This window comes from Canis lupus, chromosome 13, assembly GCF_048164855.1.
Source record: "Canis lupus baileyi chromosome 13, mCanLup2.hap1, whole genome shotgun sequence".
Taxonomy (NCBI): domain Eukaryota; kingdom Metazoa; phylum Chordata; class Mammalia; order Carnivora; family Canidae; genus Canis; species Canis lupus.
Window position 1 is genome coordinate 4,775,704 of NC_132850.1, and position 18,977 is coordinate 4,794,680.

The following is an 18,977-nucleotide window of genomic DNA, read 5'->3' on the forward strand; positions in this document are numbered from 1 at the left end:
GTTTGGCCAGATTTAGAACTGAGAACGGTCCAGCCTCAAGTCAGTCCAGCCTCAAAGGTAAGGAAGGAAAAGACCAACAGGCTTGGGTGCTTCCAATGCATCATTAGGTGAAGTGAACCTTTGTGAGAAACCTACAGACCTTAAAAAGGTCTCCATTTTTTCCCACTTACTCTTTCTTGTCACTGAGTGGTACAGTGCTGAGTCTGAGGCCTGGCCCGAATATGCAGTAAATATAAATATACATGAAATTCAGAGTGCGAAGGGCATCCAGGTTTCTTGATATTGCTCTTGATGCCTAAATCACCACCTACTTTCTCACTGAGAAGCCACTGTGGTTCTTGGGCAGGGGTATGTGTGTGTGTACAGGAAAGGGCTGGTCTGAGACTCAGAATGATCCCAATTCCTGACTATAAAACTAGCACAGGGAATTTCAAAATGAGGAAAAGCCTCTTGTTATCATCAGAGTTAACAGATTTCTTTGGCTTAAGTTTCAGTGAAATAAAGGTCCCTCCTTTCTTGTTAGTGTCCTGTTATGCACATACAATTCCTTTTCTTCAATAATCATGGGACTCTCTTGTTCAGGAAAACAAAATTTCCTGAAGAGATTAGCCAGTCTTTTCCTTCCAGTCTTCTGAAAATATGCTCAATATTCTCATTTGAGATTCCTGGAATGGCTGAACCCAGTAAAGTGCCTAACTCTGGAAGGTTTGAGGTCTTTGCCTATTTAGAGTGGGAGAGGACTCTCTTCCCACTTGATAGATCCCCACTAGCTGACCATATTCTTTTTTTTTTTTTCCCACTGATTTCTTTTTTTATTTTTTATTATTATTTTTAATAATAAATTTATTTTTTTATTGGTGTTCAATTTGCCAACATGCAGAATAACACCCAGTGCTCATCCCATCAAGTGCCCCCCTCAGTGCCTGCCACCCTAGCTGACCATATTCTATAATTTATTCAGAAGCAATTGACAGAAAAGCCTTTCCAAGGAATAATGACTTTCAGGTTTTCATGTCATTTAAGGAGGAAATAACTTTTCCCATAAGCTGCCTCTCCACGCATTTCTCAGCACTACTGCGCAGAGGCTGAAGTAAGTCCGGGGTAGTCCCCAGGCCTGACTCATCCGTCTATTCTGCCATCCGCAGTGGAGTTAGCCATGTCAGAGCAGAGCCCACGCTTCTGTCTATAGACTCACATCCTTCTCTCTTCAGCAGATTCTGTGCTGAGAGTGTGATCCCATTAAAAAAAAAGAGCTGAAATCTTAAAGCTAATGCTGTTCTATAATGTTCATCTTCACCTCTGGTTTTTCCTTATTTTTAAAAATGATTTATTTGAGAGAGAGAGAGGGAGAGTGAGTGTGAGTGCACACACGAGTGGGAGGAGGGGAGAAGCAACAAGCAGACTCCCAGCTGAGCAGGGATTCCCAGTGGGTCTGGGGGCTCGATCCCAGGACCCCAAGATCATGTCTTGAGCAAAGGCAGAGCTTAACCAAACACACCTCTGGCTTTTCCTCTGAATCTGACAGCAGAGTCATGCTTTATGCATCTGGTCTGCTGCTTTAGTGAGGAGAGATGAATCCGTTGCTGGATGCAGAGCACATTCACCCGGAACTCAACACCCAAACCACGAAAATGACTCAGTCCTCAGGATGGGCCCAAAAAGACCTTCCTTTCACTCAGCCTCCAGAGGACTGTGGAACTGACACACACAGAGCTTTTCCCCCTCCCATTGTTTTCACTTCCCATGAGCTCAGTGGGAGCTGAGCCAGGAGTGTGCTCCTCCCCTCCTGACCAAATGCTGGGAGGAGGCAAAACTCTACCCGAAGACTTTGACTTTATAAGGCGGACCTGTGGAACCAGGCTTCTGACTTGCACCCCCAACTTGAGGACACACACAGGGAACACAACTCCACCACCCTCTTTCTCCTTTCTTCCAGTCTTGCATTTCCACACCAGTGCCCTGCAGAGAAGCATACTCTGCAGGTGGCCAGCTCATCAGTGTCTGGTCCCACCCTCCACATCCAGGGTATGGTAGTGAGAGGCTGAGTTTTGGAAACCAGTGAAACAAGTATGATATAACAAACAACTATGCAGTGACCGAACTTTGAGTAGTTTTAGGTTACATACTAGGCTACAAATAAAATACGGGACTGTCCAGTAATTTCTGAAAATCTTTCAGCTGCATCAAAATTCAGAATGTTTCTAGCAATGAAGGATGATATGAAAAGGAAATGATTAGTTGTCCTCAGATCCAAACACTCTGTGTGCCTGCCTATGGACTCTTTTTTATAGTCTAGCTTGTATTTAATGCAATTTTAACAGGCTTGTTTACTTCATTTTCTAGCTCACTGAAGATGAGAAGCAAGGGACAGACTGCTAAAGGCTGTGAGAAGTAACCGCGGTAGGAAAGAATACCTGCTGCCTGGGGAAGGGTGAAGAACAGAAACTGCACACACACTTGAGAGGCACTAGACAAGAACCTCAGTACCCAAATCAAACTGCATAGTCACTTAAGAATATTCAATACAAAGCAGCCCTGAATGTCTCTAATATCCTTGAGGATATCACCATCAGAGAGAACAGTACCATCTTTTTAATAATGTTAAACCATACTTATAAAGAAAAACATAGGCACAACATAGTGTTTAGAAGATTAGGCAAATAATATTTAAAATAATTCCCATGTAGGGGATCCCTGGGTGGCTCAGCGGTTAAGCACCTGCCTTTGGCCCAGGGCGCGATCCTGGAGTCCCGGGATCAAGTCCCGCTTCGGGCTCCCTGCATCGGGCCTGCTTCTCCCTCTGCCTGTGTCTCTGCCTCTCTCTCTCTCTATGTCTGTCATGAATAAATAAGTAAATAAAAATAAAAAACAAAAAAAAACCCAAATAATTCCCATGTAAATCAGATTCTAGTTTGATAAAACAAAATATCAAAGCCCAAAGAGATCGGCTTCAGTTTTCTAAGTCATTCATTTAGTTGGTTAGACAGTTAATTCTAGGTAACCCAGAGCCTGTAGAAGACAGTTTCTCCTTTGAGGCACTTACAGTGGAAGAGGCCAGAACGCCACACATGATGAAACAAGAAAGGCCGCCCCACCACTGCAATGGAGGTGTGGGAGTTTCTTAGAGGAAAACATGTGGGCTCATGGGTCTGAATTTTCCCTTCCTACCCTCTCCTTATTTGGGGCCTCAAGAATCCCCAAAATGATGATTTGCTGCTCCCAGATACAGCATCTCCAAACACTGTTAGGGGGTCTTCACCCAATGTCCCGCTTCAGAGCTGAACATCCCCTAAGCAGGGATGCCTGGGTGGCTCAGCAGTTGAGAGTCTGCCTTTGGCTCAGGGCATGATCCCAGGGTCCTGGGATCGAGTCCCGCATCGGGCTTACTGCATGGAGCCTGCTTCTCCCTCTGCCTGTGTCTCTGCCTCTCTGTGTGTATCTCTCATGAATAAATAAATAAAATCTTAAAAAAAAAAAAATCCCCTAAGCAGAAGGCCTTCCTGAAATAGCCACCTGTCTGCATGTGGATCTTGTAACTTTCCTCAGGACCGTGGGACTCTGACCTGGTGTCACCACCTCTCCATCCGTATCTGTACTCAAAAGAATCCTGACAGGCAGGGGCCTTAGAGAACAAACGAACTCTGACGGCAGGAGTATGACTGGTACGTGGGAATAATTAACACCAGTGCTGGAAACAGTGCTGGAAGTAGCCTTTCCACATCTACTCCATGCACCAAGAAGGAAAAAGCAGCCGAGGGGCCTCCAGCAGTGGGCTGAGGCCCTTTTTGGCATCGACAACAAAAGAAACGCAGGATGAAAGGCTCCCATCCTGAGAGCCATGACCCAACAGGAAGTCCTGAGAGTTCCAAGCCCCTAACCTGGCAAAATCACATTTTCAAGTCAACTCCTCCCGTCTTCCCCTGTTGTTTTAATTTGGACTCACAAAATCACCGGACTGGAAATTCTGACTCAGGCAAAGAATTAAAACATTTTTGCAGTTAGGGCAGTGCTTTTCAAACTCTCCTACAGGCCAAGTACTTGTACTCCTGGGGGTCTGGGGTGTAGTCTTAGGCACCGCCTGCTGTTAAGTGGGTAATTTCTTTAAAGTGTCACATTTTATCTTAATAACTCATGAGAATTTTTATTTTATTTCATAATACATCAGTAACTTTCCCCTGAAGTATGAGAAAAAGAAAGCCAACACTTTAGGAAGATGACCCTTGTTTATCTTATGACTTCTTACACCTCAGTTGAAAAACAGGGACCTGGAAAAACTCTCTCTGCTGTTACAAATCACAAGAGGAGATTCTCAGAGTAAGCAGTAACATTTGGACATTTCTTTCTATATCCTTAGTTGGTTATCAACACTGAAATAAATTACAATAGAAAAATGTTCAAACCAGTTGCCCAGAATCCAAGAGACTGTTTAGTCTTCAGATAGTGTGCTTTGACAGGGTTGGAAGTGAGCATAGCAGCCTCAAGGGCAGAAGTTAAGATGTATATACACCAGGTTTCCAAGCTACATGAAAAGAAATACCTATTAGATGGCAAAAGATGAAAAAACAAGGGCAAGACTTACTTTAAAATCTGCTAACTGTTGGTTGATGAGATCCACTTCGGTCCCCACGACCCACTGGAGGGCCTCCCCCTCCTCTGCTGCCGTGGTCATGTCATTGAGGGCTTTCAGCTTCCTGTAGAAATCCTCTACGCGGCCCAGAGTCAGTTCCAGCTGCTCCTGGCGAGCTCTGCTCCTCTCTGTCAGTTTACCACACTGTTTGTTCAGGGCTTCAAGCTCCCTCTTAAGACCTAACAAATCCAGAGTCCCCTCTTCCTCCAGCATCTGCCGACACTCTGCTTCAGAGGCCTCTATATCTAATCTGAGGGCTTGGATTTTGTTGAGGAATAGCCGTACGTCCTCGATTTGGGACTGGAGGCTATCGGTGTCTCTGCCGATGGCACCCATGCCATCAAGCTCATCGTCCAGGTCCGCCAGCTGAGAGAACATCTCTCGGACGCGGCAGTGAAACTGGCCAATCCCTTCCAGCTTGTTTTCCATCGTCATGCAACCACTGTTCACTCTTTGCTTCACTTCCAGGAACTCTTGCTGGGTGACCTCGGCTTGACGAAGAAGTTGGGAAGCATCAGATCCATCTGGGGCATCTTCCACCAGGCCCTGAGTGAAGTTCCTCAGATAGTCTACCTGGGGCTCCAGAGTCTGCAGCACTTCCTGCTGAGCTCTTAGCTTCTCCAAGTTCTTGTTGCTACAGGCTTGGGAGCCTAGAGCATCAAAGATCTCAAGTTGGTGTTTGGCCCCTTCGACTTTCTTTTCAATATTTTTAAAGCTTTCCTGGAACTCCTTGAGTCTCTGAGTCATTTCTTCGAGAGACCCTGTTTTGGCCTGTAGTTCTTCTGTAATGGAATCCATGTTCTGGTTGATCCCAGCCTTCTCATCCCGGATATCATCTTCATCTGTTTCAGAGGAATTGATCAGAATGTCAGCAGCACCGTTCAGTATTTCTAGCAGGGAGCGGCGCTTTTCCACCTCACTCAGCATAGCCTTTGATCTCAGGAGGCTGGACTCTAGCTGCACTGGATCCAGGGTGACCTGCAAGTCAGACATCTTGGCCTTACAATCTTCTATCCATGGCACGAGGTCTTGAACATGCCACTGATATTTCTGAGCTTTTTGCATACAGTCCTTGAGCCTGGATTGTCTGTCTGCAGTTTTTTTACTAAGCTCTTCCCAGTGGCTTTTGAGCTCAACCAACTGGTTTTGTAAAGTCTTTTTCTCTTCTCCAGGAGGTACAGTAAGAAGCAAAGATTCTCCTTCAGCTACAATCACCTCATAGGAACCACTGTGTTGATTAAGGCTCTTCTGAAACTCTTCATTCTCCTGTAGCTGAGACTGCAGCCGCTCCAATTTTGCAGAAATTGGGTAGTTTTTCGCTTGCTGGCTTTGTTTGTCATCCAACCAGGTTCTTAACTCATCAAACATTTGCTGGAACTGCTGGGTGCTGGCAAGAGCTGCCTGGAGTCTGTTCATGCGATCAGCTGAAATGAGAAAATCAAATTTAAACCAATCAAATCTGAACTGGGCATTAACATGTTTGCTGCGAGTATATGGTCTCATCTTAGGGGATGGAAACTAATGTCACCCGAGGGCCTTCCATAAAAGCAGCACAAAGCTAGTTTCCTTCATATACTAGATCTTACTTAATCCTTATACCAACCTTATAAGATGGTCTAAGTAACAAGTAAACTTTTACTTTAGTTGGTAAAAAGCCATGAAAGTTTCTAGAGGAAGGCAATAAATTGATGACAAAATTCTTCTTGTACAGGCCATCATAAACATCTAATTCTATAATATGGTATATGTGTGTGTGTGGTATAAATGAGGGTGAGTGAAAGTATATGTGTAACTCCACCTATAAATACATCTAAGAGCATGAACGTCTACCTGCTGACAAAATTAGGATGAGTGCTTTTATCTCTGGGATTAAGCTACATAAAGCTCCAAGTACTGTTAGCACTCAGTCAACATCTGATAACCACATCGGTTCTCACTGTAGCTGGACAAAGGGCTAGGGTGACACTAGTCTGAGTCCAAAAGCTGCTTACAGGTCACACTAGATACTTGGGACTATCACGAAGCCCATCTTCTGGCTTGCCACTAACATCAGCAGTGTGTTCCTCACCCTAACTTACCTGCAAGGTCTTCTAAACCTTGGAGAGGTAGGGCAACTGTCTCCAAACGCTTCTTCAGCTCATCCTTGAGGTACTGCTCCCCAATGAGTACTGAGAGCTCATCGCAAAGTGTCTGTGCCTCCTGAATCTCATGATCCAACTGCTCCACATCAGATCGAATCTCACTGGTCTCCTCCAGTTGCTGCTTTACAGCCTCAGGTTGGGTGCTGATGGCTGACTGGCCACTTAGTCTCTGTCCAACTGCCTTGACCTTCTCTGATAAGTCCTGGAGCAATTCTTGGTACTGGGTGCTTTTGACAATAGCTTGGTCAATTTGGCTGGAACGGGAATTGAGTTTGTCAGTCAGCTCAATCCACTTCTGATTGATGCTCTGAAGTTCTTTCTGTACTTGGCTGGTGGATGGCGAAACATCTCCAGGGCCTGTTAGGATGCCCTGAGCTGCCTCATTCAGCTGCTCGTGCTGTTGCCTGCGGGCTTCAAATTCCTTCAGCATAAACTGTAATAGAAATGACATCAAGATGCTTAGAGAGAAAAGACAGATCTAAAAAGAATGTCAAAACAAAAACTGATTTTGGATTGTGCCAAGTAGTGCCAACTCCTTTTGAAAATAAACCAGAAAACTCCAAGGACTGGGCTACTGGGAAAATAACACTATCACTTTTAACAACCACTTAATAAAAATTTGTTCTGAAAGGGCCATTGATTGTGCCTATTCTATTTCTTTTCCTTATTTGTCCTACTCTGTTTCAATATCAGTTACTAAGGTTGGCCTTGTTTTCTGGATTGGCACTCATCAGCTTTGCCAGATAAAACCCAGGCCTCTGAACTGCAAGCCTGGAACCCTGGGTCCCAGAGCTAGCTATAATCCTGGCTGGGCTTGCCATTTCAACTCTCTATACTTCTGTCTTTCTTAGTTGCTTTCTTGGAATTCCAACAGTACATACAATCTATATATTACAACACAGCACAATTAGACAATGAGCTTCTTTAAAGCATGTAGCATGTCTTTTTACACTTTTCTAGCCACTATTTCACTCAGCAAAGCAGTTAGGGTTACAGGCTCTGGAGTTGGACTGCTTGGATTCAAATCCTGACTCTATCACTCACAAACTGCATAAATAACCTTAGGTGAGTTTTTAAAGTTCTCCAAATCTCAGCTTCCTCATTTATAAAATGAGGATAAAAAGTACTTATCTTGGCTGTCTTAAGGATTAAATAAGAAAATTTATGGAAAGTATTCATCACTCACACTGTACATAAGTAAGAAAGACATGACTTTAAGGAGTTACAGATGTATAAACGATAAACTAATACAGAATGTAAAAAAAAGGACGAATGATAAACACCGATGTGAACATGGCACTGTGAAAGCAAAAAGTAGGGATGATTAATTCTGTGGGAGGATGACAAAGTGGATGAGGCAAGTAAGGAAAGGCTTCACAGAGGACACAACAAAGGATATCTCCCAATAAGCAGACAGACTGAGGAGGGGCATTTCAGGCAGACGCCTAGGGATAAGCAAGGGCATGGAATGGTAGGAGCATGGTGTGTTCAAGAAAAGGATGCATTACCTGGTGCGAGCAGAAACCTGGGTATATGGGAGGAGAGTGGGGAATGAGGCTGGCAAGACACACTGGGATGAGACTGTGGAAAGCCTTCGATCTGACACCAGCCAGGTACTTGGACTTTGTTCAATCATCAGCCAAGAGCCAGCAAAGCATTTTCATGTATTCAGATGCATGAGTTACAGAGATAATTTGATAATTGTGTGGAGGATGCACTATACAAAGCAGCCCATTGGGAGGCTGTTGCAATGGTATAGCCCTAAGATCAAACCTACCTAAGGGAGGAGCATTTAGAATGGAGAAGAATTAAACAGTAGTTCTCAAAGCATGCTCCAGGGATCCTCAGGAGTCTCTAGGCCCTTTCAGAGGGTCCATGAGGTCAAACTATTTTCATAATAATACTAAGATTATTTGCCTTTTATAATTTTTCTCTCATGAATGTTCAGTGGAGTTTTCCAGAGGCTACATGACATCTAGTATTGCAATAGACTGAGTACAGAAGCAGATATGAAAACGTATGAGAATATCCTATTAAGTCAGACATCAAAGAGGTTTGCAAACTCATAAAACAATACTACTCTTATTAAAGTTTCTGTGTTTGGGGGCGCCTGGGTGGCTTAGTGGTTGAGAGTTTGCCTTCAGCTCAGGTCGTGATCCTGGAGTTCCAGGATCAAGTCCCATATCGGGCTCCCCGCAGGGAGTCTGCTTTTCCCTCTGCCTGTGTCTCTGCCTCTCTCTATGTGTCTCTCATAAATAAATTTTTAAAAATCTTTAAAAAAATAAAAAAAAATAAGTTACTATGTTTGGAAAATGTTATTTTTTAATAAAAAATAAATATGTAACTTATGTTAATGTTAGTTTTACCAATGTGATTTTTAAATTAATTAATAAATATATATTTTTAAAACTCCTCATTGTTTTTCTGTTTTTGTTTTTAAGTAGGCTCCATACCCAGTATGGAGCCTGAACTCACAACCCTGGAATCAATACCCAAGCTGAGATCAAGAGTCAGACACTCAACCAATTAAACCAAGCAACCCCTCAGTCTTAATACAGCAAATATTAATAGGTATCAATAAACATAAGCTCTTTGGGGTCCTCAATAACTTTTTTTAAAAAAATTTGTTTACTTCAGAGAGAGAGAGAAACAGAGATGCAGAGGGAAAGGAAGAAAGAGAATCTCAAGCAGCTTTGTGCTAAGCACAGAGCCCAATGTGGGGCTTGATTTCACGACGCTGAGTTTAATATCTGAGCCAAAAATCATGAGTCGGACGCTTACCCAACTGAGCTACCCAGGTGCCCCTGGGGTCCTCAATAATTTTTAAGAGCATGAAAATGTTTTGAGACCAAAGAGTCTGAAAACCACTGGAATAGAAAAATATTTGTAAGTGAACCAAATAGGACTTGATAATTATATGCAGGGGCTAAAAGAAAGGGTTCCTTTAAAACCCACTCTTAGGTCTTAATTTAGGAAACCTGGTGGATGGTGAGAAGAAATGGAACAAGTCTGAAAGTATTTTGGAAGAGTTTGTAGAACAAGATACTACAGTGCTTACCAAAAAAAAAAAGAAAAAAAAAAAAGAGGTGGAGGAAGAAGAAAAGGTTCTCAGCAGAAATTCATCAGAAATGACATACTTTGACCAACCTAGATTTCTATGACAGTAGGCACTTAGATCAATTTTTTTTAAACATTTCATTTTCTTTTCTTTTTTTTTTTTTTAAAGATTTTATTTATTTATTCATGATAGTCACACAGAGAGAGACAGAGAGGCAGAGACACAGGCAGAGGGAGAAGCAGGCTCCATGCAGGGAGCCCGACACGGGATTCGATCCCGGGACTCCAGGATCGCGCCCCGGGCCAAAGGCAGGCGCCAAACCGCTGCGCCACCCAGGGATTCCCTAGATCAATTTTTCTTTAAAAAAAAAAAAAAAAAAAAAAAAAAATTTTTTTTTCTTGAGGTTTGAGCAATAGAAAATCTTTAAGTGACATCAGCAGATAAAAGATACTACATTAAGTTATATCACTACAATGGGGGATTAAAAGTAAAATATGATTCTACAAAGTAGTCAGAAATTCCCCATTCTCACAACCATTCATCTTACTACCTCTGTTAATGATATTAATATTATAGTTATTGGCTATTTACTATTTGACAGGCACTGTGATAAAACCCTTACAAACACCTTATTTATGCCGAGGAAACAGAACCCTAGAAGGTTAAGTGACTTGTCCAGGGTCATTTGAAATCTACTTGCTGACAGCAGCATTCAAATCCAGGTATGGGGATCCCTGGGTGGCGCAGCGGTTTGGCACCTGCCTTTGGCCCAGGGCGCGAACCTGGAGACCCGGGATCGAATCCCACGTCGGGCTCCCGGTGCATGGAGCCTGCTTCTCCCTCTGCCTGTGTCTCTGCCTCTCTCTCTCTCTCTGTGACTATCATAAATAAATAAATTAAAAAAAAAAAAAAAAAAAAAAACAAAAAAACAAATCCAGGTATGTGTGACTCCAATTTCTTTGCTGAGAGCATATGCTTTGTGGCTCACCTGGACCTGCTGCTTTTGTGCAGTCAGCATGTTGGGGTCAATAGAAAGGGGCCCCAGCACCCCCATCATCAGTTCCTTCTCCATCAGCCAGGGTCGGAGCTGGGATTCTGCAGCCTGGAAGCTGGCCAGATGACTTGCGGATTCCTCCAGCTGCCTTTGCCGGGCCATGGTCACTTCGGTGGCCCTTTCCCATCGGGAATCTGTGGAAGGGAAATGAGAGAATGTGTTCCTTTACTCTCACCAGCCACTGGCCTGATCCCTAAGTTATGTTCCTAATATACCACAGGAAATGACCCCAGAATTAGTTAAAAAATTTTAAGTTAAAAATAATCTTTATTTAATTTTAACTAAAGTAGCACAGTTCTGTACTTGATTGTGGTGGTGGTGATAATGAAACTGCACAGAACTACACACACACACACACACACACACACAACACACACACGCATGCATGTCTAATAATATTTTATGACTGTTTTTAAACTCTTACTAAATTATAAAAACATCTTTCATGCCAATGTTTTTTTCAGGCCAATAAACATTCACCTATATCATTTATATTTAGGTCAATATGAATGCAGAATAATTCATCTAATCCTTCCAGTGAATAGATTATTTCCTATTTTTCATTTTCATCCCCAATATTCTCCATAGCATCCCCATAGCAGATTGTCAGACTGACTTGCCCATAAAAGCCAAACTTCTGACACTTTTGAGCGGAATCTCTAGATTTTTTTTCATTAATCAGACTCACTCTCTAACCCTATTCCTCTTGACTGCTTACGAAAATTAAAAATAAGTCCTGCTTTATAGGACATTTTGCTTTGACGATAAGCAATTTAGTGAATTTGCAACATTCCTCTGATAACTTACTGAGTTCCTCTTGCATTTCCTTCCAGCTTTCTGCTTCTTGTGAGTTGGGATATGTCATCAGTAATCCAGCCAGGGCTTCCTTTACTTTTTGGATTTTTGGAGAATTCTGTTCCAATTCAGCCAGGAAGGCCTAGGAGAGAGAATATCAGGGATGCCACGAGATTTCTGCACAGGAAACAAAGCTATGTGTGTAGAGGAAAGTACCGGAAGACTGGCCTGCAATTACAGGCTCCACTTCTGATTCTATTAGTGACTTGTTTCATGATCTTAAGACACAACATTTTTGCTTCAATTTTTACTTTAAAATGAAAATCTAAGTGGCAGGATCTAAATTTTTTCATGTACAACGTATCGGTAGAACCCAATAAGAAGGAATTACTAATCCCCATACACAATGATGACGATGATGGTGATGTCAAGAACATTTATGTAGCTGGAGAAGATGGCATGGTATGTCCAGTTAGAATAGAAAAAATTTTGGCAAAAAAAAGTTTTTATATGATTTTCTATATGATCTTATTCCTCCTGCTATTCTTCCTTGTCATGTCAACCTTAAGAATGAACTGTAATCCCAGCTATACTGAAATCCCCCAAGAGTTGGAAAGAGGCTTTGATGACAATGGTTTGACTTAAAGCATCATATGGGAAACAAGATCCCACTCTCAGTGAGCTGATATTTCAGAGGAGGGATATTCTCTTTCTGTAAACAGTTTTTTTTTTTTTTTAAGTTTTATTTAAATAATCTCTATATCCAATGTGGGGCTCGAACTCATGACCCCAAGATCAAGAGTTGCATGCTCTTCCAGCTGAACCATCCAGGTGTGCCCGGTTTTATTTCTGAGTATTATTTATAATAATTTCTCATTTCATAGGTAAGAAATTTCTCTAGGAGACTTTAGGCATAGTCTTCATTTGAAAGGGCTCCTCAAGCATGAGTGTGTGGCTGAGTCCTGGGCTTAGGCAGGAACACTGGTACAACAGCCCCTTCCTCTTAGTGTTTGGGATGCAGCTAATGTAAACACAGTACCTTGTTAGATTCAGCTTGGGCTCTCACTGTTTCTGGCTTGGTTGGAGATGAAGAGGCATCCATGGCTTTGAGGACTTCCTCTTTTGATTCCAGCCACTGCAACACTGAGCCTGCCTCCTTCTGAACTTCCTGCATTCTGCTGAGGACAGCCTGAAGGCTTTCCTGGCGTTCCTGAAGCACTCCCCCCAGTTTCTCATATTTCAAGTTTACATCTGACATGTCACACTGGATCTCCGTCAGATCTAGTATCATAGAAACAAAAATCAGATCGGGAATAGCTCTCCAAGCCTCCCCAAGGGTTCCTCGTGCTAAATTACTCATCAGGATTAAGTGTCTCTCCTACTCCTTCTAGTGAACTAGAGAGTCTGTTCCTGGTAAATCACATAGAAGTCCTTGTTGATATATATACAAAGCAAAAGAGCTTTCATTAATCTGGCTTTCGGATTTTGACATTAGCTACATAGATGTATAAAATGCTAAATAAACTTGGGAATTGCAGGAGTGAAGGGAGTGAAGGATCTGGGGCATTCTTCTGTTCCCTCTTCTCCAAATAACAGAGAAACCATGGGGATGGGAGGCTAAGGGTTAGAACAGACTGCCTCTAATGTGGCTTCTCTATGACTCAAAAGATTCACATGTATTTTCTGCAAGGTCTTTCCTTACTGGTCTTATCTAGCGGTCCAATTTATTTCCTAGTACTTTTATCTCCCTGGCTGCTAACCCGTTTAGCCTTTACCAAGCCAGCAAAGAAGCATCAACAGTGGCTTCTCCCCCAGATTTTTACCCTCATACCCATCCTGGCAGCAGTTCCTTCACACATACAGAAACATACACAGATGCCAACGTGAACACTATTCTAACACATCCAACAAAGAGGCACTGTGAGATGGCATTCTCACCTTTGCAGGTGTGGTATCCGTTTACACTGCCTACAGAGCTTCCTACAGAGGGCAGTATGGAACCTGAGCAGAAGGACAGGGAGACAAGCAGGGCAAGACAAACGTGTTAGGAATACATACAGGCACTGAATTTGTTCTCTGGCACTCACTTTAAGCTCAGGTATCAGGAGGTTAACACAGCACAGGACAACATACTCATGGAAAGAGACAAATCATTTTAGCTGCCAGGCAACCAAGCATCACTTGGGTGTTTTGGGTTCTTAGCAGTAGTGATTCTTAACCCTTTCTTTAGGAAAACTCGAATTTACTTCCTTCCTTGATCTCCAACTTGAATTCTTTGGATCCTGTCATAACTTTGTGAAGCAAGTATTGGTAAAATAATTAAGTCTTTAGAATATCTGTGCTGTCTGCCACACTTTAGAATGAGGATTTACAATAAAGCCAAAAGGCTCAATGTTAACATCAATGTCCTTCAACATAATAAAAATGAACAGTAAATGTAATTGAGTACATAAAAAGCAGTATTCTTTTAATAAAGACATTAAGACGAGTCCTTCTTATATTACTTCAAAAGGAAGATTCTCTGTCTATTCTTCTGTGACTTTCTGCTTTCCTTCCCTACCAGAAAATGGAAATACTGAGCACCAATAAATCTGGCTCGTAAATATTCCCATAAATTCTGCTTTGGGCCTTTGGTTCTGTTTCTAATTACCATGATTTTACCTATATTCTTCTCCGGTTGATTCTTTGTATTTCAGGAGTGTCCCAAGTTAAATAAAAATCAGATCATGTAATTATAGAAATTATACAGAAATATGAAGAATATTCATGATATAATATTACATTACAAGAAGAGATTAAACTCTCATGCACACTGATTTCATAGAAAAATGTTTTACATTAAGGTTATATTAAAAGATAGTAATTGTGAAACTTTTAAATGTTAACATTTCTTTCTTTCCTTCCTTCCTTCCTCCCTCCCTCCCTGTTCTTTTTTTCCTTAAGTAGACTCCACCCCCAGTGTGAAGCCCAACTCGAGGCCTGAACTCAGGACCCTGAGATCAAGACCTGAGCTAAGATCAAGAGTTGGATGCTTAACCGAACAAATTACTAGGCACCCCAACATTATTGTATTTTCAATGAAAAAATGGATCAAACAAAAAGATCATATTCCATTGTAGTAGGGTGATGACCAAAAAAGAAACTGGACTAGTAATTAGGAGAAGGTGGTCCTGGCTAAGACTGTCACTAACTCGGTATGTGAGCCTTAATCTGCAGACAGACCTCAGTTTCTTCTCCAGGATATAAAGATAATACTAGCTATCTTGTCAGCTCTCATGAGGTTACCTGAGAGAGGTAATGAGGTACTGTATACCGTAAGCACTTTATGAAACAAGAGCTACACGAATGTTAAAAACTGCAATATTCATGATTTTTCAGAGGAAGAAGATAACTTTGAGAGCACTCAGGCTAGTGACTTTCAAAGCACCTAAGGAGGTGCTTTAGGGACTCTATAAATGTTTGGTTTAAATTTAATTTTCAGAATATATTTGTAACTACTTAGAAATGGCAATAAAACATGCGTGTTCAGTTATGTTGAACACTACACCTAAACCATTCGATACAACCAATTAATGCTGCTTTGGGGATAGAATGAAGTAGCTCCCATACATCCATTGCTGACATTTAAAAGTGTCACTTTTTGAGTGTGACTGATTGGAAAAGCCATAGCTCTTCGTTAGCACTTTACACATGTCCACTTGTACAAAGAAAAACATTTGCAGCATGTGGTTACTATATTAAAGAAAATGACAAAAAAGGCTAAGGTGCTCAGAGCAGGCTCTCATTAGGGCAGAACCAGGTGGTAACAGAATTCTTAACATGCCAGGTCATAGTGATGTCAGGTTACAGGCTAACTGTTGTCCTCAATGCCAGTTTTAGGTGTTTTCTATGTTTAAGAAAAGAAGGTGATCCTTCATTAAAATTCTTGGTGTTTTAAACTTTGAAAAAAGAATTCCTTATTACATCACTTTCAAGCTCCTAGTTCAGTTTAACCGAGGAGTGTTCTGAGACTCTAAAGTGAACTTTTTTTTCCACCTTGAATCAAGTGTATTTGTGTTTGAATTTAGGCTGCATCACTTACATAGTGGGTGACATCTTCAGCTACTGTGCCCCCCCCCCCACTGGTCCCCTCCCTTCACCTGTTCTACCCCATGACTCTTGAGGACATGAATAAATGAGCAATTAACGGGAAAGTGGTTAGAAAGTGGTTAAAGTTAATACTTGAGATTGTCTTTCCTGTGGGGCAAAATTTACTTGAATTGCTATGGACAAGTATCATTTGCATTACTATCAATTAACTACAAGTCAACTTTTATCATACAAAATTCTACAATAGTTCAATAAACAAAAATTCAGTTAAAGGTATACACTCAGGACCAAATAATTTCCAAAAGCCTATCAGACAATGTCCAACACTTCATTGAAAGGACACCTAATACTTCTATGTTGTCCATTTCCAAGACTTTGACAATTCTTTCTGACACAGGTGGACTGTAAAGTGAACTTTTAAAGACATTTGTTATCCTTTACAACTACTTATCTGTGTAACCTGTATTTTCTGAATATGATGTAACCAAACAAAATGGAGAAATAAATCCGATTATAAAGCTGTCATCCAAAAATCCTTTGTCAAATCTTTATATTCCTGTAGATATTCTCAATATCCTCACTGATTTTATAATAGATAAAATACTAAAATCCACTTATCAGGGAAATTTATGCCAACAAAGTATCATTTGTATCTGTTTTATGTAGTAGAGCTTTATTTGAGATTTTTTTTAAAAAGATTTTAGTGTTTTAAAATATTTGAAAAACCACGGATCTACTCTAGAAATAAAAAAACTATAGAAATCTGGCCCTCTGCCTATTTCTGTTTATAAAGTTTTATTTGAACACAGCCACATCCGTTCACTTGTATATCATCTATGACTGTTTTGTGTCACCACGGTAGAGATGTATAGTATGACAGAGACCATGTGGCTCACAAGCCTATAAAGTATTTAATACATGGCCCTTTATAGAAAGAGCTTGCTGACTCCTGATGTAGTCACACACCAATAAGTCCCTGAACTTAAGGGGTTTTATGTATTGCAATATAAGAAACACCAATTCCCTGAAATGTCATTTCTGGGTAATTCCAAGAGATCTTTAAGCTTTGACAGAAAAGTGACTGTTCTCAGGAGAAAAAAATAAACTTTTCTCTTATGATTTAAGTGATTGTAGGAGTGCACTAACACAGTCTGGCAATAAAACCTCTGAGATCCCAATTTAAAACCAGAAAGTGACTGTGAGCTCATATGGATTTTGTTTGGAAGACTTAATCTGCAGCCAGGGATTATTCACATATCTGGGCACAATCTTTGTATCTCCTTCCAAGAAGTGTGGCTGTCCTTGGTAGACCGACACCAACTCCTGAATACCTATTCTCTCTCAAGATACCATGCTTAAACTTTCAAGGGCTGACTCCAATTTAAAGATGATGAATAGCCATTCATGCAAATGTTTAAAAGAAAGCAACAGAATCCTATTTTAATTCTTCTCTGTTCATTTAGGCAAACTAGTCCCTTTACTCTTTCCCATCACAGGAAGAAGTTCTGCAAAATGGAGCAATGTCATATAACAAATGGGAGACAGGTCAGTTTGAAGGGGAAGACGGCTTTGTGGACCATTGCCATTTGTTCTCATACTCAATGCTGATTCTGACTTTTATTAATTAAGGGGTCATAACCAAAGACCAAAGGCCAAAGTGAAGAATGTTGTTTACTCACTACATTTTTAAAAGCCTGTACTCACCTGTCTTGGCTTGGGAATCAGGTGCTGTGATCTCCATGATGAGATTTTCTAAAGAAGTGCCTTTGCAATTGATTTCTTCCACCAAACTTCCCTTACTTGCCCAGTCATCTAGAAGACCCTGTTGACAGAACAGCTAAATGTTAACATCTAGGGGTATTCTCCTCATCAGTAAGGACACCTATTCTATATTTCCTCCCTAAAGTTTTGATAAGCATTAAGTGATCATCCTCATATATTTAGTCACTTGAAGATCTTGGTTTAACCAGCCATGATACAGGAGAATGACATCCTAGAATATTCAGGATCATCTCATTTATTCATCAATTATTTATTGAGCATTACTATAGGCCAGACATCATGCCTAACACTGGGGATACAAAATAGGATTATGGTACAGTTCCTAAAACCAAGAGCTCAGATTATCAACTGCATTATAATGTAATAAATGTTACTACAAAAATACAGACAGTAAACTCAGAGCACGGAGGAGACACATCTAACTCTGCCTTGATGGCGAAACCTTTTAGTGAAAACAAAAGGTAGTAAAAGGGAACAGCATGTGTGTAAAGAATAAAAAGGAAATGACAAATGGGCGGTAAAATGAGGAGCTAGATATTGAAATGTAGAAAAATACATAAAATCATAGGCTACACTTTGCATTTTCAAGGGAACTTTATATTGGGCTTGAAGCCAGAGCTCTAACTACCAAAGAAAACCATTAAGAAACAAAGGCACCCTGCTCTAACTAGGTCATGTTTTCTCTAGCTGGATCCCCACCACAAAAGTAGATTTCTACTTCTTCCAAAGCAGGGACACCTTCTTAGCCTTGAGTCCCTTCCTCCACACTGAATTTCCCTGACAATCAACTTAGTTTGCTTTTGACTTTAAGCTGCCCAGCAGCAGAGAAAGACAGAGCCATGACTATATACAGCAAGTTCTTGCTGCCTAACTGCAAACTGAGCCTTGTCAATTCACAGCTGTCAATTCCTTTATCAATCACTCTAGATTCCAAAGAGCCATAGTTCCCAAATCATGCATCAACTCACAGGATATTTTAAATTTTTGAGGGAAATACAGTGACATCTATTGGACACCATGTGAACGACTACTATGAAAGTTTAGACCTAACTACATACCACGTGTAGCATGTGAGGCTTTTTAGGTTTTTCTTTTTTTCCTTTCTTCTTTTTTTTGGCCCTGAGGTACCATGAAAAATTTATTGAAATAATAAGGGCACTGTGAACTAAGAAATCAGGAAGCCTCTGCCCTAGGGGATTCCCTACACCAAATGTTCTGGGCACTCTCCCTGTGAAATCACCAAACTCTTCCCTGTCATCTGGTAAATCCTGCTTTACTAAGCAAATAAGGAGAATGCATGAGAACTAGTTGGAGGTAGATACAGCTTGATTTCAACAAAAGGAAGAGATGTGTTAAAGATGCAAGTAGAGGCTGAATGACTGAATCAAAAAAGAGATCCTGCAGGGGATGGGAGAAATATTGATCCTACTC

General features: G+C 41.1%; 1 protein-coding gene across 24 annotated transcripts in view; it reads right to left on the minus strand.

Annotated features, from left to right (window-relative positions):
* Positions 1 to 18,977, minus strand: part of MACF1 (microtubule actin crosslinking factor 1) — a 341,210-nt gene that overhangs the window by 78,261 nt on the left and 243,972 nt on the right. For 22 of the 24 annotated variants that reach the window (XM_072771853.1, XM_072771848.1, XM_072771844.1 and 19 more), the window contains 7 exons: positions 17,469 to 17,586; positions 13,614 to 13,676; positions 12,715 to 12,956; positions 11,688 to 11,817; positions 10,815 to 11,014; positions 6,706 to 7,201; positions 4,580 to 6,051 (listed from right to left, as the gene is read on the minus strand). In XM_072771853.1, the coding sequence (XP_072627954.1) occupies positions 4,580 to 6,051; positions 6,706 to 7,201; positions 10,815 to 11,014; positions 11,688 to 11,817; positions 12,715 to 12,956; positions 13,614 to 13,676; positions 17,469 to 17,586 (2,721 nt within the window). The remainder of the gene's footprint in view (positions 1 to 4,579; positions 6,052 to 6,705; positions 7,202 to 10,814; positions 11,015 to 11,687; positions 11,818 to 12,714; positions 12,957 to 13,613; positions 13,677 to 17,468; positions 17,587 to 18,977) is intronic. The other 2 variants (XM_072771834.1, XM_072771855.1) reach the window with 1 other exon arrangement.